The sequence below is a fragment of the Melanerpes formicivorus genome, unplaced genomic scaffold (assembly GCF_026170545.1).
Source record: "Melanerpes formicivorus ecotype bairdi unplaced genomic scaffold, bMelFor1.0.p_v2 SCAF_20, whole genome shotgun sequence".
NCBI lineage: Eukaryota > Metazoa > Chordata > Aves > Piciformes > Picidae > Melanerpes > Melanerpes formicivorus.
The window spans coordinates 2,881,695-2,907,884 of NW_027142372.1; the positions used below are offsets into that span (position 1 = coordinate 2,881,695).

Here is a 26,190-nt window from a genome sequence, read left to right on the forward strand (position 1 = left end):
ACAGCAAACTACTATTATTTTTTCAGTAGTTTTTATGTAAGGATGTATTAATAATGTATTTGCATGGTGAACATACCTTTGCTGTCTTTCAATCTTAGCAGCCATCTTTGGATTTAGAGCAGCTTCTTCATACGGAGGCTGCATCATGTTGGTTTGTATTGGGAATGCTGGCTGGATCTGCTGGGCCTGCCTATTCTTACTTGTTCGCTGATAAGCTGTTATGAGGCGACGAAGGCGTGTTGTTAAGGCAGATTGAGTGGGCCAGTAGATTTTGTCTCCTTCCATCATTTGTCCATCTACATGAAAACAAAGTCACAGGTGAAATAAAGACATGAATCACTGCTGGTGCCCGTGGTTTGACACTAGGCAATGTCAATATATTTTAGCTAAGAATAAAGAAAACAAAAAATAGATCAAATTGGCTCAGATTTGAATTTTTATGTATTTACCTCCATCTGCTATTACTAGATCACCTGGGGATGAAGCATCATCCTACAGAAAAGCATAAGAGAAGCAAAATTTAAAATGCAGTCTTCTCCAGAGATTTAGGATAAACTTGCACCTTGCAGACAACATATGAAATCGACAAAGTATGAGTAATGACTATTTTGGACAAATGGCTAACAAAGCAGACAACATAATTCCCTCCCGTTGCCCCCTGCCACACAACTGCAGAAATACACAGAACAGGTTCTATCAGTTTAGAGAAACACAGGAAAATGTAATCCCATGTTCAACAAAAAGGTGCAAATATTACATTCTAAGCATGTTTAAAGGAGCTGTAAGTGCCGACTATACCTCTATGTCATCTTTAAACATTGCTGGTGCTGGTTTATATTCTGGATCTTCAACATCCCTGTTAAAATTTCAACATGAAAGAATTCATCTTAGTAATATTTTAATAAAGCAAAACTCACTTAAATTTAGTTAGGTATACTGTATTTAACTTCATATTTCAAATAAGGAAAACATTTCATGGCAGCTTTGCCTGGAATCCTGCCACCCCCAATTCAGAGATGTTCTTTATGACCTCAGCTGCTTTATCTTGCTGATGAAGCAATGCATAAAAGCAGTTCTTCAGCAGTTACTAGTCATACTCAAATTGATCTAGTGGGGTCACTGGTTAGCTACAGAAGACTAATATACCAAGCTGACTTGACTGGAAATCAAGTCAAATGGGTCTATAGTACTCTGTCTCTGAAGGCTTTTATACTTCAGTGTCTAAGCAGTATTTCCAATATGGCAAAGCAAAGTACAGGCCCTGTTCAGACCAGTTGCTGCACTTCCCCTTAACTGTGAAATCCCAGCCTTCAATGGTTCTCTTACATTAACTAACTCTTTAAGAGTTCCTAACTCTTTGCTGCTCTGCAGGAGTAAAATCAAAGTAGTCTTCATCACAAGAATAACATCAAACTAATACAAAACCAGCTAGCGAAGAACAAAGTTTAACATATAAATTCAGTCTCATTTGCTTTGAGGCCCTGAAACATTCATGCCCACTTTTAGAGTGCTCATACCCATCCATATAATCATTTGCTCTCTGTTCAGCAGCAACTGCTTTGTCATCTGGCTTGCCAACCCTTTCCAAGAAGCAGAGTGCTGGGTCTGCTCTGATAGTGTTGTATTTTTCATAACCTGCAAAGAAAAAACATAATTTGTGTATAAATTCAACATTCAGAGTAATAATAATAATAAAAAAATTGAGTGTACAGTATTTGAGGGGCAGAAATAGAATAAACCAGGTTGGAAAAGACCTTCAAGATCATCAAGTCCAACCCACCACCCAACACCATCTAATCAACTGAACCATGGCACCAAGCGCTCCATCCAGTCTCTTCTTAAACACCTCCAGTCATGGTGACTCCACCACCTCCCTGGCCAGCCATTCCAATGGGCAATCACTCTTTCTGTGAAGAACTTCTTCCTAACATCCAGCCTAAACTGCCTCTGGCACAGCTTGAGACTGTGTCCTCTTGTTCTGGTGCTGGTTGCCTGGGAGGAGACCAACCCCCACCTGGCTACAACCTCCCTTCAGGTAGCTGTAGACAGCAATAAGGTCTTCTCTGAGCCTCCTCTTCTCCACGCTAAGAAGCCCCAGGTCCCTCACCCTCTCCTCATAGGCTTCTGATCCAAACCCCTCACCAGCTTTGCTGCCCTTCTCTGGACATGTTCCAGCAACTCAAATACAGAAATAGTTGTCCTATTACTCACCATGTTTAAAAACTCCAATTAGAAGGGATTTATCTGCATCCACATCCCACCACTCAGCAGGAACTTCAGAGTGATCTGGCTCAGGGACCCAAACATCAATTTCACTAAGGAGAATCACCAACAGCACACCATCAATAATATTCTCTTTTCACATTTGTGAGATTTTTAAACTCTCTTCAAACACACAGAACATTCCATATCCAAACTAATTCAAAGATTACTTAGAAAGGTGTAAAGAATCTTATGACTGAAATGTTGAACTTTTTTTATACACTTCATTATTTAATAGCAAGTAACAGTTAAAGTGGATGGTTACACTGCTAAGTATCCTGTATTTGACAGAGACCAGTGACAGGGAAACAATAAGATAGGAGATCTGGCACACCATATTTTTCCTCTCTCAAGTAAACTCTGCCAACTCCTAGCAGTTTGTGCTTGCAAAACTTAGTAAACCAAAGGTCATCAGCTTTTGTGTTTAACAGCACAAGAGGGACCTTTCTTCCACAAAAGTTTAAACCAGCTTTCTCAATCATTTAAAACTCCAGATTCACTGCAAGCTCTTGTAGTAGTAACTTCCAAAATTTTCACACTGTAATACTTCCATTAAAATCAAAATGAATGGAATAAGCAGCATATAACCACAATAGTGCATAAAAAACCAAGGAAACCCCCTGTAATTAGAATGCAAAGTATTGAATTCTATCTTTCACTCATGTTTTCAATCTATTTTACTTAAATACTAGACTCAAAAACATGAATCAGGACTTCTTCATACCAAGTCAATAGAAAGTGTTTAATAAGCAGAGTAAATAAAAACATTCTTCTCCAAGCCTAAAGGTAAAAATATTCAGTTTTAACATTTCTTTTTTAGGTCTGTGAAGTTTCCTCAATTTTCATTAGATAGATTACATTTAAAATAAACAAACAAAAAAAGCTCTCTGTAGTTCACCTGGCATCAATTCCATTAAACACCTTTTGGAATTCATTCCCAATGACTTCTTGTTTTAAGTAATACAGCATTCTTACTCGAAGCAAGACCCTAAAGGAAGAGAAGAAACACAAACGTTAGCACTCTAAGACCTTTCAGTAGCTGTGGGTGGGTTTGTTTTGCCTTCTGTAATATCACAAAGCTTTCAAGTAATTTTCCTAAAATCTACCTCCTTCAGTTTTAAGAACAGGAAACCTCCAATTCAGGTCACCTAACACTTCTTACTACCATCACTTTTACAAATAATTGCAAAAATTCTTTTAAATCCTAGACAAGATCAGGGCCAGCAGAACACTTCTCACTTGCTTCCTATTACTGTTTCCCTTTCCCTACCTAGGAGAGAATCGAGTTGGCTGACAACAAGCGCCCTTCTCAACACATTTTCATTCCTTCTCACTTAGAATTTGGTACATGACCCCAAAAGCTTTCTCCATGCTTTATCTCAATTCTCAACAACAGGTGGAGAAAGTTTTTAAACCAACTATGACAAGTTTTGCTACAGAAAAATTATTCATCCCAAACAATGTCATTTAGGGCTATGAATGAGCTTTCACCAAACTAGTACTGCCAGATAGTCAGCTAAGATTTAGGGGTAACAACCTCAGTGCTGTCAATTTCTTTGCTGAGCACACCCAACAACTCTTTAGTCCTTTGGCTGCTATAAGGCTCCCTAAAAATGTTAGCAAGCTCTCTCTGTCTCTCTTCCTTTAGACACATACAGTTTCTTTAAAAAAATCAGAGAATTACTTTAAATGTAAAGCACTTGATTTGCCTCCTCATACATCGCAACCTGTTTATTCCAATCAAGCTAATACCCCTAAAACTCGTTCATTTGGAGTGCCACCATTGTTTTACTTTAAAGTCTTGTAGGACAACAAGGAATTAGAAGAACGAACCTTTACAAAAACACTGAAAGACTCACACTTGGGATACTGCTTACTTGTTGCAATGGTGTTTTATGTGCTTTTTGTATCCTTCATCTTGCAGCAGATGTTCTGGATTGTATTTTCGAAGCCATTCTGCTTTGTGTATATCAAAGGTGCTAGCCTGGGTCTTCACTTTTTTCCCTTTTCTTCCTCTAGGCACAGGGGCTGATAAGCCTATATAAATGAAAACATAACACAGTAACAGTGACATGTTGGTATAGGTCCCCATGATAGTTATAGCTCCTATATCCTATACCAGTATTGTAACCTGCAGTGCAGAAGCAATACTAGCATCACAGCCTCTGGATGCGAGTCTTTTCTTAGAGCATCTCTAGAGTACATTTCACCAGTGCAAGACACAGTAGGAGAGGGAGAAAGAAAGGAGAATACACTGTCACTTGTTATGAAACGGAGTAGGCTCCTACAAACTGATACGAAAACTTCCACAGAGAATGAATACCAATTTATTTGGGTAGCCTGCAAATATAACAGCAGAAATTACATTTCTCCCAAATTTTATTTCTACCAGTAGGACACATTCAGAGAATTTTTTTCCTGTTTTTATTCCAGTATCCCAAGCACACGTAGGAAACTACTCAACTGCAGAAAGAGTTAAGTCCTTACCAAGATGATTCTGTAGCTCTCGTGTTTGCCCGTCTTCTGTTGGGGTAATGAGATCCCATATAAAACTTTTGATTTTCTCATCTCCTCTGTAGTGAACAAGACAATAGGCTAACAGAGCTCGGCAAATGATCTCCACATCTTGTTCATTCAGCTGTCTCTTGAAGCGACCATGGGACAAAATCTCTCTCCATCGACCCCACCTAGTCCAAAGTGAAACAAATGTCACCACTCACAAGTAGCCTGCAGATCTGTTACAAAAAGAAATTTCTCTATAAAACATTTGGTTTTCTATTTTTTTTCCCCATCAGCTTAAGTTACTGAGTGGAAATTTGAAAGTAACACTTGCAATGTAACTCCATCTGTTTAAAACACAGTTTTAAACAAAACCTGCCTGTTTACAAAAAAACCCAACATGGTTAATTGTTCTGGGCTTCTAAGACATGAAACTGAGGGGAACTCACACTGATAAATAAACATGGTCGTTTATCTTACATGATGGGTGAGAGAAGATCTGAGATTTTACTTCCTAGCCAACATAACTGATTTAAGTACACTTTAACTAGTTAGATGTTTCAGTTCCTCTTTGTACCTCATGGAAGTGCAAGATCTTTTGGAATTGTGAACACCAGCCTCACCTATCAAACCTTTATTTCAGATAGGTATTTTTACAGAGTTCTGAGCCTGCCTCCAGCTCTAATGACTTCTAGAGAGTAGTGTAGTGCTCATGTTACATGTCACAATATCCTTAGAAGAAAGGTTTTCACCTCTCAGGTGTTTCTTCCATTACTGTCAAGACTTATACAGGGCACATGATAAATTCACATGAATTCAGATTCTAAATAAATTCTATATATATACACAGCAGGTTATGACCCATATAACTAAGGTTTATTCCATAAAAGTTATTTAATACATGGATAAACAGTATTTTGAGGTATTTCCCAGAATAAAGAAGAATGTGTACAATACCCATAGACCAGCAAGTTTTTTTCCACCCGAAAGCACTCTGTCCTTCCATATCCGTTGGAACGGTCACAGGGTCTGCGGAGTTTTGGTTTCTCATCGCCCTCACTCTCCACTTCAGACAACTCAGCCAGCTCATCTTTTGTAGCACTAAAGGGCCGTGTTTGTTTCCTAATTCTTGGAGTATCAATAACCAGGCTGTTCTGCAAAATTTCAAACAAAACTTATCAGAGAAACAGTTGATGTTTTTCTTGAGTACATGGTTTCAGGCTAGAAATAACTTTTTATCTCAGGCCATTAACAGGAGTTTTGTAAAGACATCACAGTAAACACCCATGAAGCAAATAAAACATTTTGTGATACTTAAGGCAACAAAACCCAGGTTTTGTATTGTGATGCCAGTACATTAGTTATAAATAACACTGACTATCTCAACTGAGCAGAACATGCAGACTACACTGAGTAAAGAAAGGCACTGAGCCTTCCAGTATTACAAAATTACATGCTTTAAACTAGCTCCAGGCCTTAAGAGAAAAATCCAAGACCCCCAAATGGGGAAAATATGGAAACTAGCTAAAGGTATCAACTGCCTTATTACCCATACAAAAATTAACCAGCATGAAAAAAAGAGATGTGTTGAAACATTAACCAAAAAAGCACCAGAAATCCTACAGCTGCTATTTCAGAATTCAACAGCAAAAATATGCATTACAAAAGAGAAGTACTTACTCTACCACTGATAGCATCTATATCTATTTCTGCTTTTTTGGCCCATTTTTGCCAGAAGTTGGGATCATCTAGTGAAATATCAGTCCTGTTTCCAGATGCAACAAAACTAGCCTGTAATAAATAAAACGAAACCTTACCAACATCATACATTAAAAGTCTGCAGAGTTTGAATGCCTCAGTGCTGTGAAGATCTCATTTCATCAAATACCTCCCAAGCAGCTGTTAAGACTTCAGAAGTCTCTTACAGTGAAAAAAGCAACTCAACAGTTCTCCTCCCCCTTAATTTTTTTTTTACATCAGACCCATAATGTATCAGAAAAAAAATCTAATGAACTTTTATGCACCATCAGGAAAGAAGAACATTAAGCAGCAAGATTCTTCTGCTCCTAAGTCTGAATCTAAATTACTTGAATAGAAGAATATAGAATCTTCTGAAGAGGCTTATCAGCATTTGGGGATTTCATCTCAAGCAAAAGTACTCGCTTGAGGGAAATTTCAAAGGAGTGTTTAAACTACCAAAAATCAAAGCTTGAGAGCATGGAATAATCTTAATTTCAGAAGGCGTTTAAAGAACACTGATACATTGCTTTGGGGAAAAGAGGAGATACATATGAAGATGTCTAACTGTTCTGATAAAAAGATGGTGATGATGTTGATTTTCTTCAGAAGTCCATTTCTTATTTAAGCTACAATCAGCAAGACCTTAAACAGATGTATAAATAGAACTTATAAATGTATTTTTATTGTATTTAAAATATTTATATTAGTGGAAGGTGGTTTTTTTTATTTGCATTTTTTCAGTTGTCAGAACTGCATTTGTGAAGTACCCACATTCCAAGCTCAGTTATACTGCTTGATAATAATGATTAATTTATTGATGTAGTTTTTTAAATTGAATTTGTATTTGTTCAGATGCCTATGTGCACATGCTTTGGAAATAAAGGAGTCCAAATTTACCTTTAGTTCTGTTCATCCAGTTTTGCAGTGTAGGTTTTTAAATGCTATGGTGTTACTTTTTTTTTTTCTCTCTTGCCCAATGTGTCAGTCTGATTTTGCTCTAGACTGTTACTCCCAAGACCTCACATTCTCAGCCCACCACCTACTATTTTAGAAGCTTTATTTTGATTTTCAAGTTCTTACCAAAAAAAGGTTTAAACTGTATGCCATGTGCAGGCTTTTTAAAATAAGCCTGATAATTTTTCATCTTATTAATTATCATCCTTATATAAATTTCCCCTTACACAATGTATCTGAATAAAAACGCATCTATAAACAAAACTGGTTTAATATATTCTTAATATTCTACAGTCTATTTCACCTCACATAAGTCCTAGCCTTTTCAAAAGCAGCACACACTTATTACTCATTTTTGCTCAAGCTTGTTCTCCCATCTGGCATTTACACAATCTGTGCAGATCTGATTTAGCTATGGGCACATATTAATATAAACACATAGATATAAGAATCCAAAAGTTTTACCTAACATACACACACATTAAACAATCAAAAAAACACCAAAACACCAACCAGACAAACTGACAGCACAACAAAACCCAAACAAATCACAAGGTTTATAGTATTCAACATTTACAACTCTACTCTCAGAGAATTTGCAGCTTGGTACCTTGGCAAATGTGGAGCCCCTTCCTTCTGATTCGATTGTGATAGTTTTAGTACGGCGCTGCAAAATCTGGTCAATGTCTTCCTCACAGAATTTAGAGCCTTCATCTTCTTCATCCATAATGGCACCATATGCACCCCTCCGAAGTAGGTCTTCTATTTCTTTTTTGGAGAGTTGCTGGATCTAGGCAAATAAAATAGCTTTCAGCTAAGGAAACACCCAATCATCTTCATTTCTCTTTCCCTTTCCAATGTTTGTGCAACCTATAACTTACAAACATAGAATCTAAACTACTAAATCTAAGAAAAAAATCTTGTTGACAGTTGAAAGCATCTTTTACTTGGCCACAGTGTACATTTTTACAAGTACCTATCTTATATGTTTGGCTATGCTCAACACTGTGACAAACACAAGTTTAAGAAAAACCTGCTTGCTAATATGAGCTGTAAATCTTACCTTAACACATTATATTAGTATGAGAAGCTACAATGAAACAAAAGGAATCTTTTCTCCTTGTTTTCACTTTGACATTGTGTACTTTGGATCTTAAGAAGCAAGAAATAATGAGAGATTTATCAAAGTAACTGACTACACCTAAAATCCTATCAACTTCTTTGTTATACTGCATTAGAAATAATCTCAGAGATGCCAACAACAGAACAATGTAGCTTCTGTAATTTAAAATAGTTCCCACGATTAAAGAAAGTTATTTCAAGGAATTTGTCTACATACACCACCAACACTGTTTTCTCTTCCACTCATACTCTGCAAGACAGCCTTATCCAGTCCCAGTTTCAGACTTGCTCTGTCAAACATCTCTCTTTCATAGGAGTTACGTGTTATCAGTCTGTAGACCTTCACTGCTTTGTTCTGACCAATCCTGTGGCAACGGGCTTGAGCCTTTTAAGGAAGGGAGAATGACAGTAAGAAATGAGACTTATCTGGGAGTAAGATCCAACTCTTAAGAAATAGTTTCTGCTGTAGCACAACATTAAAAAAGACAAGATGAGCTCAAAAGAAGGTCAATTCACATTTCAGTAATGAAAGCTATCACACACTTTCCACACTGTAAACAGCTTTTCTAAAAACAGTGCAGTAAGTAAAAGGTTGGTGAATAACCTCTGCTGCATGCTTCTTCTCTTGGAATAACACTAGATAAAAAACATGCTAATTGGTAAGTTGTCCAAACTTCAGACAAGTGGTGACTTGTGACTTAAGAACACATTTAATATGAGCCTCCTCTTCCTGTATTTGATTAATTCACTGTTTCTTCATACATATTATGCCTTTTCTATATATTATGTTTTAGCTAAATAGCTCTATTTCCATAAACTGTATCAGTCACTATAAGCACAATCTAACCCCTGGTTTTATGGTGCCATCAAAATCTCAATGGTTTCATCAACTCATGGACTTAGTTTACCTGCGTTGTGCTTTTATATTTCAAACTGATTACTCTTTAAAGTTAGAACCCTGTCAAACCCAGATGACCTCTCCTAACAGAAAGTATTCTTTAGAAAAAACAATTAACATATGCCTTAAAAGAACTTGGGACATCTTAAAAGTTATGTATGTTCATAACAGAGAGTAACCACATTTAAATCAACCAACTCTTGACTTCTTACACCTCACTATTATGCTGAAAGGGATTTACCTGCAGATCATTTTGAGGATTCCAGTCAGAATCAAAAATTATACATGTATCTGCTGCAGTCAAATTAATGCCCAAACCACCAGCTCTGGTGCACAGAAGGAAGACAAAGCGATCAGAATCTGGTTTGCTGAACCGGTCAATTGCAGCTTGTCTAAGATTCCCTCGTACTCGCCCATCGATTCGTTCGTATAAGTACCTGCAAATTGCCACAGACATACACATTGTTCATAATTGAAAGGAGAATAAGGACAGATCTGCTTGCAGATTAATTCTTTGCAGTGAATACACGTGACAAACTAACTTTTAGTAGTAGTAGGTAACATAACCACCAACCGGTGACAGAACTCGCCTATCTGTAGTACTAACGTGCATCAGCATGTCCAAACACCAAATGTTCAGACAAGCTCTTCTGAACTCGGTCCATTGAAACAGGTATAAGGAGACACACATCACTATGGTGCTTAGTTGCATTAAAACACATCATAACCTGAAGCCCCGTGCAGACACTCAGAAGTTTTTTTACATGCTATTATGCTTGGATCCCTGCATAGGGTCCCAAAACCAGGACTGTGTATTTTTGTATTAGATACCAAATTGTCTGAACATGTCAGGGGTAATCAAGCAGCAGAAAGCATTACTTTGTGAGTTATTATTAGACAATTCTGTGAAGGTTAAGAGAAATATAACAAAAATGACATGACAGGATATCTAACAGTTTTTATCAAGGACTGATGAATCCAGGGCCTCCTAAACTAAACCCACCAAGTTTTAAAGCTTGACATAAAACTGGCATTTCTGTTACCTTTGAAAATCACAAAGACTCCCATGAAACTTCTGAAATTGAGTGAAATGCTTAAAAGGTGAGCAAGTAGTTCTGTATGTTTCAAATGGAGTAAGATGCTGAATGTGTACCTACTGGTTAAAACGCCACACAGCCATTTTTCTTCTAATCAGCTATAAAACGGCACAGCAAATAATCCACAGGCACTTTGGCAGGCAGCCACGTCCTACAGCCATGAACTCTACCAAGTCTAAGGATTCGTGCGCTCTAACATTTCTAATCAAGCAGTAGCATATAGCAAGTTTCAGCTTCTGTGAGCTTCAGAAGATTGTACCTGTAGATACGATGCACTAGTCTAGATGTTACATCATTACAGAAAAACTAATGTTTTCCATACTGAATTATAAGTACAGCTATGATGTTAAAATTACTTTAAAATAACACATGAACTGTTGAGTTAAAAACCCAAATGCCTATCTTCGCTATGCTGTAACCATTAATCCTGTACTAATGTTCAAAGACATGCCCACTGAGAACAATACACTACAGGAGACAGCTTATGTGGTATCTTACCTTTTGTGTATAAGATAATCCTCCAAAATATCAAGGCAACGCACCATTTGAGAAAAGATAAGGACCTTGTGGCCTCCTGCTTTCATTTTCGGAAGAAGTTTATCAATAAGGACCAATTTACCAGCAGACTGGATCATTGCTTGCAGATGGAAGTCAGGAGCAGTTGGGTTATATGTTTCTTTGAACTCTCCCAGGATTTTCTCTTCAGCACCTGTCAGACAACGTATTTAAGTATCTACACAAATATATCTGTATACATACATGATGAAGTAACCAAAAATCCATGACTGTACTGGAAGTATCACCCATTAGGCACCACTGGAGACAGAATAAAGTTCTGGATGGATCTTAAGTCTAGGAAGGACATTTGTTTTTATGATCTTTGGAAGCAAGTCTTCAGTTTTTAAGCAGAACACAACAGAAAAACCACCTCAGAGGTCAATCTTCCCCCAAACAGCAAAATCAAAACAAGTTATACTTTCCGGTGGTGTAAAAAATAAAATCTCAAGTCCCTTTGTCTCTGATATTTTAAGTGGGACATGAGTCTTAAAACTGGTATTTTACAGAACTATACTGAAATCCTACTTTGACTAAAATCACAGCAAAAACTGGGAGCTTCAAGTGTATTTTCCTGCAAGCAGGAAAAACATCGAAGTCAGTTATACAACAGAGAAACACAATGAAGACTGACACAGACCAGATCACTTGCAGGAAGTACTAGCTGGAAAAATCAGCTCTAGAAGTCCTTCTTCATGCTTCTTTCAAAGAGGTGTAACATTTCCATGAGATAATTACTTCTACATGTTGTGTGAAATTCAACAATAGGAGTTCACTTCTCAGGACTCAAAAAAGGCAACTGCCTCACAACTTTGCCATGTATCTACCAACAAAACGTTTCCAGCTAATTGAATTCTTTGAGAGTCTGATGAAAACACGAAATAACTACAACAAAATCTCTCACATATTTTAAATAAAAGTAAAAAACAATGAAAACCACCAAAGAAACCCTGAAGTCAAAGCCTCAAAGAATCTGTCTTTATAACGTATTTACCTTTGATGAGGTAAGGGTGGTTACAGCACTTTCTCAGTTCCATCATAGTGTTAACCAGATTGGGTACATTTGCTTGCCCTGCTCCTTTGGATAAAAAAGCAAAGTTTTTCTCCAAAATAGCTCGATAATATTTTTTCTGAATATTAGTTAGTTCTACTTCAATTATAGTTTCCTCCTTAGGAGCCAGCTTTTTTTCCACATCTTCCTTTAATCTCCTGAGCATCATGGGTTTCAGGATAGCTTGTAGTTTCTGAACCTAAACGAAACACAATAGTTACATGGAACATGAAAAAGTAATAATGTAATTACAGATTTTTGTCCTCCATATCACTCTTTTCTGCCATCAATTTCTATAAAATATTTTCCAGATACAACCTTATTTTTAGCCCTGAATTACTGCAATGGTTTAAATCCAAACAGAAAGGGTCAAACTGAACCTGCAGGTTAACCTGCCTATTTTCCCAACACAGAAATGAAGGGAAAAGTAACACACACAAACTCTAGACTGAAACAAAAAAAAGTTTTTCTGAGCAAAATCAGAAAAATATGCATAACTCCCTTATCCCATTCGCAGAAAAAGCACAGTGCAAAGCAGCAGCAAGCAGAAGCAAGCCAGAAAGCCAACAGCCCACGCCACAAAACTACTCCCCCATCCCTCCTTGTCCCATCGCCATCCACCAGAAAAAGACAATAGCCAAGAACCCAGAACACAGAAGCAGCAACTGGAATAGAAAGCCTTCCATGTTACAATCTGAACTTCAAGCCCCACAATACTTTGCTCCAGCCAGTACTTTCATTTTTAAAGGCAGCATGACTACAGCATGGTATGCACAACAGCAGCAGATTCAACTCAATGCATGACAATCACTAAAGATTTTTTTTACCAAAACAAGAACATATTTTAGCACTTCTCTGCAAAGACTGCTTACAAAGGCAGAAAACAATTCTTGTTTTTCTCACTATTTATTGGCCAAAATTATAAAAAAGTACCCCAGACCCATGAATGTCAAACTAACAACATAAATTAACATATGATGTCATACTTAACTAATTTCTGCTTCCCACAGAGTTTAGAGAAATTGCACAACAAAAGAACTCATTGGTGGTATGTGGGGAGTGAAGCGGAGAGGGAGAAGCAATGAAGGTTACTACCCAAAACAAAAGTTTTCCCTTCAGGCAAGTCACTCCTACGCACTGAAGATCAGAGTGAACTTATTGAATATACAATACCTGTTCCTCTGTTTTAAGGTCTCCAAATTCTTGCATGAATGTAGATTCAGCAGGGAAACGTAATGGTTCCAGAAAATGAAGCAGACTAAATAATTCTTCTACTGTGTTCTGCAGCGGGGTACCCGTTAACAACACTTTATGCTCCTATAAAATGAAACAAAACTCATATGGCCTTATGTGCATACATTTGCAGTAGCTTTTTTATTAAGTCTGAGCACCATAATCTTGACTGTCACTAAGTACACAGGTAACTCCAATAAACAGATATAAAAGAAAAACAGTATTTTCTACTTCCATTAAATTGTCTTCCTACATCCTTGTAAGGAAGAAATGATTGAACACTTCAACATTTGCTGTAACACTCACACATGTACAGTCCCCTCTCTTTCTATAGTGCGGAAAATACACTGTAAGCATGTATCAGACACCAAGTAACATCACTTCTGTAAACATGTAGCAGCAAGTGTATCAAAACAATAGTGATACAAAACCCCACTGAAATCTAGCCATTGTGCAGCTTGCAACAATGCGCTGAAAGGCTGAAGATACATAGCAGCACTGTACAAAGATTCTAGTTTACACTATATTGTTTACTTTTAGGTTAAATTACTTGTTTGAAACTAATTTTTAAAACATGACTTTCTGCATTAAGAATGGTTATCTTAAAAAATTAATAAATTAAATAATCATAATCAAGCTATAGAAAAGCATAATCAGAAACAGATTCTCCTTCCAGTTAGAACTTGTCACACTTCATTTAATTAAAACATACTAGCATCAGCTATCAAAAATACATACTTAAGAGTATCAGGAATAGGTACTTTTTGAGCAAGACTGCTGAAGAGGTCTTTCATGGCAGGTAGAACAAATTATTGATTTACTATCATACTGTACTTAACTAGAATCAAGTCCCCAAAGTGAAATAGTTACTCACAAGGTTCATTAATTTCAGGCCTTCCAAGAGTTTGCAATTTTTGTTCTTCAGTCTGTGAGCTTCATCAATAATAACACATCGCCATTCGATTGCATTTAACTCTGGACACCCACCAAGAATCATTTCAAAAGTTGTGATAATGGCTTGGAATCTGTAGGTACCTCGAATGATGCGTCCCTAGAGATCCATCAACAGACAACATTTCTTACATTATCTCAAATCTACTCAAGTTAAAGATTTTGCTGCTGGAATTCTATCAAGAGCACGACATGAGATATTACAGTATAAATGGTTTTGGCATTCTATGCACATTTATTACATCTCTCTGATTCTGTAATTAATACTAATGAGTAATTACCCACAGCCACAAATCCAATATTGTCTAACCAACAGTAAAGATTTAACCACTTGGAAATGACAGATATAACCATCTAACAAAACTGCTTCAAAAGGTGCATGTACATTAATACAACATTTTTAACCCTGGGAAAATCTGAAAGAGTAGCTGACAGGAAAAACCCTACAGTCACTCAGGCAAAATGTATGATGGCAAAACATTTAGCACTCTTACAGTAAGTTATAAGTATATCACCTTAGAACTAAATGAACATCTTTTATCCAGCTTAGTCTCCTCCACTGGTCTGACAGAGAATACTTTAAAAGCAATGTACAACAACTCACTAGAGAAACTACTTGAAGGTTTCAACCTTTTGTAGAACTACTGTAATAGTTTAAAAAATTTAAGCAGAACATGTGTGAAAGGAAAAAAAATAGATTTCAAGGCTCTTTCCTGTTTATTAAATGGGAAGCACTGCAGACAGAAAAACAAACTATATGCAAGGCTAGGAAAATGAAGTTAACAGCTGCATAAAGGTAACAGAGCTTAATTGGCTGTGCTTTTGCTCTCAGTGCTCTTCAAATTCAAGACTTAACTGCAGTCATCTATGTGTACTTGAATCTTCATACAAGTATCCATGTCACTACTCTATTCAATTGCAAAATTCTTCAGCACACTGCAACAACATCTATCTTGCTGCAAACCACTTTCACTCAGTCTGTATATGCTTAGGATTCAATATGTAAAATTCTTATAACACACCATGGGATGTAAAATGACTTTCACTAAGACATATGTACAGATAATGGAAAGTATACTTTTCATTACTAGCATCTGAAACAGTTTTTGGGTTGGTTATTGCATACAAGAGATATTAACAATACCTGGGAGTCCCTGAAGTACATTTCATACTGCTGAATCATCTGCCTGCTGATCATGCTTCCATGATACACTACAACATTAAGGTCAGTCCATGTGCGAAATTCTCTTTCCCAGTTCGTTATAGTGGAAAGTGGAGCTATGATCAGAAAAGGCCCTCTTATACCAGCCAGGAGGATTTCATAGAGGAATGTAATTGATTGAATGGTTTTGCCAAGACCCATTTCATCGGCTAAGATGCAATTTCGTCTGAAAGTAAAACGTATTCATTAGCATCAAAGAAAGTACAGACACTAAAGCTGGTACTTGAATGGACAATTTATAAAAGGAAAGCTCAGATAAACCGGTTGAAAACAATAGTCAAAAACAAGATCCTCAAAAGACGCTTGCAAATGTTCTCCATGTATGTTGAAGGAACGAACTCAGTACACAAAAACAGCTTTCAATCATGTTTAGCATGACCAAAACCTAAGAACTGAATGTTCCATGAGGTTCACCCAGGAAAATATGCCAAAACCATATTCTTTTGGGACTACATCTGCCCTATTTAAAGGAATTCTAATTAATCAGATTTCCTACATACATACTCAACTTGATGAAACTGATAGAAATTAATGATAGATGAGAAGTATCCCAGCTATGCTCCCATAAAAGGAGTGCATCACTGACAAATACTCATGACCAGAAATCACACTCAGATACAGAGAAAATGCATCACTTGGACAAAGACCTTAAAAGCGGTTATATTCCCATTAGTACATCATAGGTTAGTTTTTGTTTACTAATGCTATGCACACATATATTCTTTCTACAAATAATTGTGAAAGCTATGAGCACTTCCCAATTGTTCTAAAAATTCTAGGAGCTTATACTTTACTGGAAGTTGGTTTTTGATTGATTTCCTCATAGGTACTGAAAATTCATTTTCAGTTAAGTTTTATTCCTTTAAAACTTGGAGGATTTTTTAATACTTGTTTATAAAAACATATTTATACTCTCAAGGAAGAGAAATTTGGGTTTTTTCCCAGTTACACTATTTCAGCTATAAGCAGAGAAGTGTAGTTAAAATTGTGTTCACCCCCAGTAACAGTGATTCATTCCATGTGGTTTAAAATTTACATGAAAAAACATTCCATGCATATACCTATTGTACCAGTTGAACAGAAGCCAGTTAAGTCCTTCCAGTTGATATTCCCTGAGCTGATTGCCATTTTTATATTCCCTGGACTGTTCAATCTTCTTCCAGGAGTTTGGAGGTGGTCGGTCCTTTAAGGGAAAGATTAATACATGTATAAGTTGGTAGATGCTTCATTTTCCCAAAACATTTCAATCCACTGTTTCCTTATTTGCTTACTAAGTATTAGTCCACAGAAACCTGAGATTTGTGTTTATTACTCTGCATAAATTAAGGTTCTTTAAATTAAAACTGTATTATAATAATATCAAGCAACTTATTTCTAAAACTAAGCACATGTGTATCTTGGCACTGGTAATGCAAAACACTAAATTCCTTTATACAAGAAACTTAGTAGTTTCCCTCTGGAAGGTCTATGAACAGCTGTCCCAAAACCAGAGCCATCTGACTAGTTGAGACCATCAAAATCCCCCAAGTCTGAGTAATTCTAGATATCAATAGAATCCCTTCTGAAGCCATCTGAACCATCTACACCAAGTTACTGCAATCTTGGCCCTTTTCTTTCAGTACTGCTTCCTGGTCACTGCTGATGGCTGTCTCAGTTACCCAGCTCATGAAGCCAACATCAAGGCTGCAAATAAAAAAACCCAACCCAACCCAACAGACATGTGAGCGGTTTAGTTTCATGAATTGCTTCCACCAAGCGATCAGGTGAAACACAGGATCAGCACAGGCAGGATCATGCTACAAAGGACGTGACCAACCACACCATAACAGTATCAAGGTGTATCATCTTCATGTCCCTAGCAAGCTAAAAGAAAGCCAAGGGCTGCCTATACAAATATACACACACACCCTAGCTCCCAAGCCTGGAGCCTCAAAAGGATGACCACTATCTTAGTGGGCAACTCAGTAGAGAAATCATGAAGTTTTTCACTGATGAGAAGTACGATTCCAGCAGAAAACAGTCTCTTTGGAAAGCTTCTGCATCCCAATGTGAACAAACTCACACATTCAAGCAAAATATTTTTAGTAAGAGATTTTCTGATCAGCTGCACTTCCTCCCCCCTCTTTCTCAGTATTTATAAAAGCTTGCATTCACTCTAGACTCATGTGGCCTTATCTGGCAGCTCTGAATTTTAGATTTGAATTTTCTATCTCTCAGTTGTCAACGTCAGCATCACCTGACACCAGGTCTCTGAGCAGCAGTAGCTGTCCCTCCCCAGCAGCTGTGGCTTCCTCCCCTCACCCACACACAACCATCTGTCCACTCCCCCACACCCGGGGCCACCATGCTCCTGCACGCAGGGCTGCCGTCAGCAAATACCTTCCTGTACTTGCTGGGGCCTGAAACAGAAAAATACTTGTTGCTAATGCTAAGACGACTGTCAGTTGTACAGTTGTGCTTTAATAAACTTTTTTTGTCACAGCCAAATAAGGTAACAGAGAGGTACATAAGCCTTTCTTCCCCTAGGTCAAAAATGTAGGTATTAAAAAAAACAGTTAAGGAAAATGACAGAAAAATTAAATCTAATATGAAGACATGAATCATGACTATTGTCATTATCTACAGCTAGAAAAATCATTAAAATAAAATCCAAAGCCTACAAACCAGAACATTGTGCATATTCAGTTATGCAAAATAAGCAGTTAGAATAAGTGTTGTACTACATCACGCAGGCCACATCTTACTCTGACAGTGACATACAGGACTTCAAATAGAACTATTTTGTTTTCTCCTTCTCTGAGATAGAAGATTGGTACTTACTACACATTGTTCTTCCTTTTAGCTAGCCCTTTATGATGAGAAGAAAAATAAAAGCAGGAAGTAATTATAGCTTCTCTTTGATGGATCTCATTTGCCAGTTTCCTTCAGGGTTGAAGCAAGACTTAACTCTGTTCTCCATAGAAGGATATTCATGCTTTCATTATCTTTTCTCCTCTTAATGGTGTTTAGATCCTGTGCTGGCCAGTATCAATGTGTGGTTCAGAAAGGCCAGAAAGTTACAGTACTTTCTGTTTTTCCCTGAACATTTTATTTTTCAACAGAGTAACAAAATAGATATTTATCCAATACCTGCCTGAAAATATTATTATCTCTGTGCCTTGTTATGCAGGAATCCTTTACACAGAATGTCAATCCTCATGTATTCATATGAAAGTTTCAAGTTAGGAAAACCAAATCCATTTTACCAAGATAGACAAGTAAATTAGATATAATTTTACCAATCTCCTTGAGTCAGGCCTGGAAGCTTGCAATTGTTCAAATTCTTCTATTTTTGCTTGATCTACATCTTCTTTCAGCTCCCACGTACTGTCTTCATATGGCAACGAACACCATTTTACTAAATAGTAAATAACAGGCTGCAGAAGAAAATTCTGAATGTTATCAGCTTTTAATTTAGTATACAGACTGTTAATACGCCTCACTATTTGCCTAGCTAGCTTACATGAAAGATGGAAACAAATACACATTTCTGTTACTTTGTAAAATGTTCTGTTTAGAGTCTTGTTATGTACCTACTTATCCTTGGCTTCTTATACTCTGCCACTTGTTGTAGACCCCTGGAGCACATCCCAATCCCATTTACACACAAGTAAATCTTGATGTTAGGAAACACGGATCGCTACATTTGTGATGCTTGTGGAAATGTTGGGGCTCTGGGGGAGGAATTAACTAACAGAGGTGCTACACAGAATACTTCCTCCGCTCTCCAAATCAGGCTACCCAAGTCTAAACCAAAGGGCTTGACAAAGTTCCTAAAGCAGGTCTTTTCAGCAAAATAGAAAAAGCTTTACAGATCTGCTGGGTGACATGCATAAAAGTTTAGAACAAGTCTCACAGATGGAACCGAAGCAGACTGTTTTGATTTAGTAAATAATTATTTAACAAACATACTAAAAAAAAAATAAAATCCTGTTTCAAGAAGTGGGGGTAAAATTCTTAACACCACAATACTTTCTAAAAGTAAAATAATAATCAATTTGCTGCATTCAGTCAAAAGAAATGTTAACTCTCAGCCTTGCTTTAGTGAGATTAATGCAGAAATCACTACATAGAACTCTGCACACTTTGCTATGCCCAGAATAAGTATCATGGCTATTCCAATAGCCTTAATCTACAACTTCGCCTGTCCTTGCTCTCTGCTTACTTCAGGCCTTTTCTGAACTTTGGCAACTTACTTGCTTTATTTGCTTTTCTGTTTCCCTTTTTTAATTTTCCAATCTCATGGTTGAGTTTTGTAACAGCTTGCCAGAAGAGGTACTTGAAGTGATAAAGTTTTGATAAATACAGTCTGAAAGATCCACTGACTGATGGCTATCAAAACACTTCTCAATCACTGGCTGCTTAAAGTCTAAGGACAGAGCTGGAGAGGAGGAGCGAACCACCATTGCAATGCCTATGTGCAGTGACACTTTGTCACTACAAGAGAGACAGAACAGTATATGGGATCCCCCTTTTGTCAGAACTCACAAGGCAATCGAACTTCACTATGTCAGTAACTACCTTAGCTTGGTCTGCTGTGACCTATTAACGCTGTTAAAAATAAACCATTGAAATCTGATTTCTATTTCAAAATACACCGGTAGCACGGGAAATGACAAGACTGTAGTGTGTCACAAAAAATGTTATTGAAGCTTAAGGATCATTAAAGTTTTACTCTGACATATGTTAAAATGACAATCTTCAAACACTATTTGGAAATGCATCTTCTTAACTTTGAGATGTATTTACCTCACCAGTGTCCTTATCTTCACAAAGAGATACTTCTAATACCCGGTCTACTTCCACATAGTCAGGATTAAAAGGTTCTTCTTCCATCTGCAATGCAAGATTAATAAAATCAGTAGAGAAGCAAAGAACTCCTGTATATGCTAATACTTGGTCTCATCATACACAAAATGAATTCAGTAGTTGGAAACTACTGAAGCTTTTGCATACAACTTAAAATTCCAACCCCCTCCTCCTCCTTTTTTTGGCAACTGCCAGTGAAGAGAAATCTGACATTAGAATAGAAAATGGGAGTCATTTAGGGATGAAGTGCTGTCTTGGGAAAAGTCCTATAGTAGAGAAACTAGCCATACTAACATAATTTTTCCCTTCTTTTCACTTTTAGGTAGTTACTCAATCCCAATTTTAAACCATGTAAGTCAAGTTAGTTCACTGACCCCAGAAGACTTTCTCTTAAAATGACTTTAAACTAACAACCCCCTGAAATCAAAAACCCAACCACAACGGCTGATCTTCTACTGTTTTCACAGCTGTTGTATTGAAAAGCAACCTATCAATTACAATTTTACAAGGAAAAAGAAAAGCAGCTTATTGGTGTATTTCATACTCACATCTGCAAAAAAGTGAGCTCTTTGTGCTTGCCTTAGTTTGAACCGTTTTATTTTCTGCTGGATTCTTTTGTCCTTTAAAAGCTGTTGTTCTGTGGCCCACTCACAGTGGAGATAGGAGCTAAAATTATACAGTTGAAATTAACATATTAGTGAAAGCAAAAGCTTACTATCTTTTTTAAATACACAGTTAATATATTTTATAAACCAAAATTTCACTTAAAGAGCATCAGAAAGTATCCAGAAATATAAACTATTTAATGCATAGAATCTATCTTTCATGTACTTGATGTGAGCACCTCTTCACAGGTACTGCTGAACTGCAGAGCAGAGCCCATTAAAAGATCAATGAGGAGAATCAGAGTCCAAGGCAAAAAAGTAGTGAAATCACATCATCAGATTGGGTTGGGAGGGAAGCATGAAGTAACAGACTCAAAGGAAGAAGGATGCTTGAGAACCTAGGCCATCTCACTGCACCCCATCTGAGCCTTTCTGCAGTTACATGGGTTTGACAGAAGTACGTATTATTTCTCCCTCACACTCCCTTGTTAATATATTTTCATCACTTTTTAAGCTTTCTAAAGATATGTTACAGACAAAGAAGAGCTATTGCTGGCTGCTACTCGTTCTCACATTGAGAGATGGACTTCACCCTTTCAGAAAACAAGAGTTAAACAGTCTCCAGAAAGATGTGAATCTGGAGTCTCCAAAAAAAATAAAAAAGCAAAAAAACCCATTTGAACATCCTTAGAATCTAACAAAATTTCTCATGTATGTGAAACTAAAAATATGCTTACGTTTTCAGCATCAAGAACTGAGTAGTGACAGGAATACAGGAAATTTAAAATAGAAAAACACAGAAAAAAATTCAATTTGATTCCCTTTTTTATTTCCTGCTTCTGATGCTTCTATTACTAAAAGTCTTTTTCTTTTTAAACAGTTAAGACCAGCTCCTACAACAACCTCTCCTAAGAGTATGGCACTGTAAATCTAATCTAGGTTCGCAAGATAGCTCTGATGTAAATTAATGGAATTAAAAATAGCTTCAGCCATGTAGGCCTTGCTGACAAAATCTGGTTATGAGTAATCAAACAATATAAAAATACAGCACAAAACATGGTACTTAGTTTCAGTCAACACCTCCAATGCAATAATTTTTTAATACTTACTAGTTCTTGTATTTTACAAAGAACTCTTCTGTTTCTACTGTCATCCCAGCAGATATCTAGGAAAGGAAAATTCAGGGGAAATGTAAAATGACAGATACAAACCTCTTTTCCAAATAAGCAACTTCATCCCATGATAATCATAGTATCAGTCAGGGTTGGAAGGGACCACAAGGATCATCTAGTTCCAACTACCCTGCCATGAGCAGGGACCTCCCTGCACTAGATCAGGCTGGCCAGACCCTCAACCAGCTTGGTCTTAAACACTTCCAGGGATGGGGCCCCAACCACCTCCCTGGACAACCCATTCCAGAGCTTCACCACTCTCACGGTGAAGAAATTCCTCCTCACATCCAGCCTGAATCTCCCCACCTCCAGCTTCATTCCATTTCCCCTAGTCCTATCACTACCTGAATCACTTACTTCTTTTTTTATTACCCTGGAGGATAAGATTTTGTCCACAATTGCTGCATCTTCTTCGCTTGGATTTTCCTATAAAAGCAGGAAAACAATGTAGTAAATGTCACTTCTTCAAATTGATCAGGCATAAGACTTTCAAACACAAGCATCTTGTTAAAAGATGACACATTTGATCTCTACCTGTAGCATTCTTTTTAACAGTCTGGGATTGACAGTTAAAATCCAAGTCTGTATTTAAAGAGAAATACAGGCTGAAATACAGTAAGTCTGGCACTTCCAAAGAGCATCAGGAGCAATGCTCACCTGCCAAACACACTAATAGTGCAAACAATGGTGATGTGGATACTTTCCAGACACAGACTCACTTGGAATGCCCTACTGAGATGAATTGATGCAATGGATACCCAGAGTTTCATTATACACATATGAAGAAGTAAGAACTCTCGTTGACTGGTTTAAAAAAAAAGGTAATAAAACATAACCAGTATGTTATATAAACTCAATAGATTAACTCTCAACTTAGATAACACACATGCTGTGCAATCAGGCAGATGAGGTTGTGGCCGGGAATTCCATCAGGGCTTATGTGTGACATAGACATGGGATGACTTAGCTCTGCCAAGACTGAAGCGGTGGCTCCAGAGATAAGGAGCCAAACTTCGAAGTCTGATGCCAATAAAAAGTCACCTTTCCTCTTGCCTAATTTGTTCCAAATTTCACTATTTTCTTCCCTTACACCCTGTCACTCCTTCAAACATCTCCATGAACATTTATTTCCATTTATTTCCTGCCACACTTAGGATGGCTCAACAGTAAGCTTGAGGTCCAGAGCTGGGGAAAAGAGGGACGAGTACCCTTTGTAACAATCTTGGTAAGCACAGATCCCCACAGCCTCCGTTCTACACTTCTGAGAGTCGTGATAATACCAGCATACAGCTTTCTTGTACACCTACACAGCATAACACATTCTTTGCGATACATCTATCCATTACTCGTATCCTTACCTTCAGTTAAGTCAATGAATAGTTACAAGAGAAAAAAAACTTAAATAAAAAATAATCACCAAGCAGTAATAAGCCATTCCTTCCAGTTTTCAAGATCCCAGCAATATTACAATAACTAAATAATTAGTAATGATTATGTATTACTTTCAAGTTATGAGCTTTATTCACTGAACTACTTGAGACAAATGGGAAGTTCCCACTATAGAATAGTGCCGCTTTTACTTACCACAAATAACTGTAAAGGCTGTTCAGCAGGTAAAGGAGCAGAATTCTTCTTGATTTTCACAGAAACTTTAGCTTCTTCTTCTGATTGTTTTCCTTCTCCTTCTTCGGCATATTTTCTCCTTTTAACTTGACGATTTGATCTTCTTTTCTGTGTGCAAGAGAATTAAAACAGAGGTTTTGTGAAACACTTTTCTCTGACATGAATTCCCGGTTTTGTGACACACTAAGCAATACTTCAGCTATATCTAAAACTGAGGGCCAGCATTTGACAGAATACCACTGCTTGTTGCAACACACTGTAATAATCAGAAGAATAAGTTATGAACAGCACAAAACTCAAAATCCTGTAGGTCATACTGGCCCCTGCAGAGTGTATATCAAGTAACAGTAAGACTGCAGCACAGAAACTGCATGGGCAGGATGAGGTGATAACATACAAAGAAACTTCAGATTTAGACACATTAATGTGATATATCATGTCACATAATGGTTAAAAATAGTTTGCTAACAGAAGTAGAGCTGGGGTTTGTCTTGTTTGGGCTTTTCCCCCTTTTTTTAAAGAACCCACCTAGGAGGAACAGTACAAAATGATGTATGAATTAGGAAAAGAAGGATTAGGAACCAGGTTCAAGTTTTACTCATTAAGTATTTGTTCAATCTTTCAAAGCCTAATGAGGCATTAACTGGCATTTTCAGTTAACGGATCTATGTTCTCCAATGTAACCTGAGCTGTCTGAAAACAAACTGTATTTCCCTGAGAAGCATGGCAAAAACAAATGCTCTCATACCCAAAATAAAGTAACACCACACATTTTCCCAAGAAATAAGTCAAGGTATTTAAGCAAGACACTCACTGTGAGACTAAGAATACAAAATTATTTTGGGGAAAAAAATGTACCTCGAACTGTCCCCCACAGCTTCGAAATAGACAGCTGTTTGTAAAAGAATAAGCAAATCATGAAAATGGTCTATAACAGAGAATGAATTAATGCAGCAGAGCAACTTCTGTCTTCAGTGTTAAATTTCTTCCAAACTCCTTGGAAAATAAACAGGAACAACTGCAGCATTCTGCAGTGTTGGTTTTTTTTTCTATCCCATGTCACACTATTTATCTCTACCTTTTGTTCCCTCCATGTCAGGATCATGTGACTTGATGATACTCCCCATCCACAGCAGAACTGAATACGATCCTTATGGTGCTAAAAATAAAGTATCCAAAACCCTCCCCAAAAAGAAATGATCTTCAGTCTTCTTTACCATGCTTTTTGTTTTACAAATTTATACCTATCTGATCAAAGAATACTATTGATATGCTACAGCACTTCGGAACCACCAAAGCTGCTTTCACCTCCTTCAATATACTAAATGAAATCCCTACACCAAGATAATTGCCCTGATAAATAATTTTATGTTCCCTTCAAAGTAACTTTTACCTAAGACAAGCTATCACTTCAGTTAAATGAAGTAATTCTGGGAAATGGCTTCTGATCCTTTTTTTCTCCCCAGAATTAAGATCTGTGAAATACTAAACGTCAATGCAAAATCTCCCAATTGTTTTTTGACATTGTCACTAAATAATGCAATTAACTTTTATTCAACAACACCTTGTTTTGAGTAACGTTTTCATCTCTGTGGATGAAATTGCCACAGGATAAAAACCTCTGCAGTTCCAGCATACAACCTTTCTTTTAATGCAGTTTGCCCTGAAGCAAAAACTTTACAATTTCGTTAGTAGCATACAAATAAATAGGATATTATCTCTTACAAATAGTTCATACTTCCTTGTGCATAAGTTCTGTAAGAAATTAGTTATGCTACTGTAATTCCAAGGAAAGACATGCAAAAAAACTGAAGAAAGCAAGCTACAAGGGAGATACTGCTCAAAGGAATGCTCAATCACTTGATCTGGCACTTCTTTCACAAGTATTCCACAAGCAGCTAGCACCTATCAGCACATTGTTGACTGCTGCCTTGAGATCCAACAACTCCCAAGAAATCGATTCTATCCATTTCCACAGAAGCAAAGCTGAGAACAAACAGTAGATTTCAAAAGAAGCCTTTTAAATGTTCTTGAAGAGCAAGTTTCACTGATAAATGTCCCTTCTATCAGGCAATCTCTGCTTTTTCCCCCACAAAGTCAGCCAAAGTAAGGAAGAATTCTAACTGCCAGCTCAATAGATTAGTATTTATATTCTCAACTCTATGAACTTCTGCACTGAAATTAAGCAAATATAATTAGGATACTGATGTCCCATTACAGAAAATGGGGAATGTTTGACTTCATGGTTTTAAAATGGAAAATGTAGCTGACAATGTTTAAGGTTTTAGGTATGACAGACAGCAGTGAGAAAGCAACAGTCACTGTGTCAAAAGGATTAACCTTTTTTTGTGGGTGGGG

The 26,190-nt window shown here is 37.1% G+C and overlaps 1 protein-coding gene across 10 annotated transcripts in view; it reads right to left on the minus strand.

Moving 5' to 3' along the window:
• CHD9 (chromodomain helicase DNA binding protein 9) overlaps nt 1-26,190 on the minus strand; it is a 90,745-nt gene that overhangs the window by 14,748 nt on the left and 49,807 nt on the right. For all 10 annotated transcript variants that reach the window (XM_068150528.1, XM_068150527.1, XM_068150526.1 and 7 more), the window contains 25 exons: nt 23,794-23,940; nt 22,567-22,635; nt 22,147-22,202; nt 20,981-21,098; nt 20,373-20,459; nt 18,863-19,000; nt 16,646-16,767; nt 15,507-15,750; nt 14,286-14,462; nt 13,352-13,495; nt 12,122-12,377; nt 11,071-11,281; nt 9,717-9,912; nt 8,795-8,962; nt 8,066-8,245; nt 6,442-6,552; nt 5,719-5,915; nt 4,750-4,949; nt 4,140-4,299; nt 3,161-3,250; nt 2,212-2,315; nt 1,518-1,635; nt 799-856; nt 450-492; nt 77-296 (listed from right to left, as the gene is read on the minus strand). In XM_068150528.1, the coding sequence (XP_068006629.1) occupies nt 77-296; nt 450-492; nt 799-856; nt 1,518-1,635; nt 2,212-2,315; nt 3,161-3,250; nt 4,140-4,299; nt 4,750-4,949; nt 5,719-5,915; nt 6,442-6,552; nt 8,066-8,245; nt 8,795-8,962; nt 9,717-9,912; nt 11,071-11,281; nt 12,122-12,377; nt 13,352-13,495; nt 14,286-14,462; nt 15,507-15,750; nt 16,646-16,767; nt 18,863-19,000; nt 20,373-20,459; nt 20,981-21,098; nt 22,147-22,202; nt 22,567-22,635; nt 23,794-23,940 (3,614 nt within the window). The remainder of the gene's footprint in view (nt 1-76; nt 297-449; nt 493-798; nt 857-1,517; nt 1,636-2,211; nt 2,316-3,160; nt 3,251-4,139; nt 4,300-4,749; nt 4,950-5,718; nt 5,916-6,441; nt 6,553-8,065; nt 8,246-8,794; nt 8,963-9,716; nt 9,913-11,070; nt 11,282-12,121; nt 12,378-13,351; nt 13,496-14,285; nt 14,463-15,506; nt 15,751-16,645; nt 16,768-18,862; nt 19,001-20,372; nt 20,460-20,980; nt 21,099-22,146; nt 22,203-22,566; nt 22,636-23,793; nt 23,941-26,190) is intronic.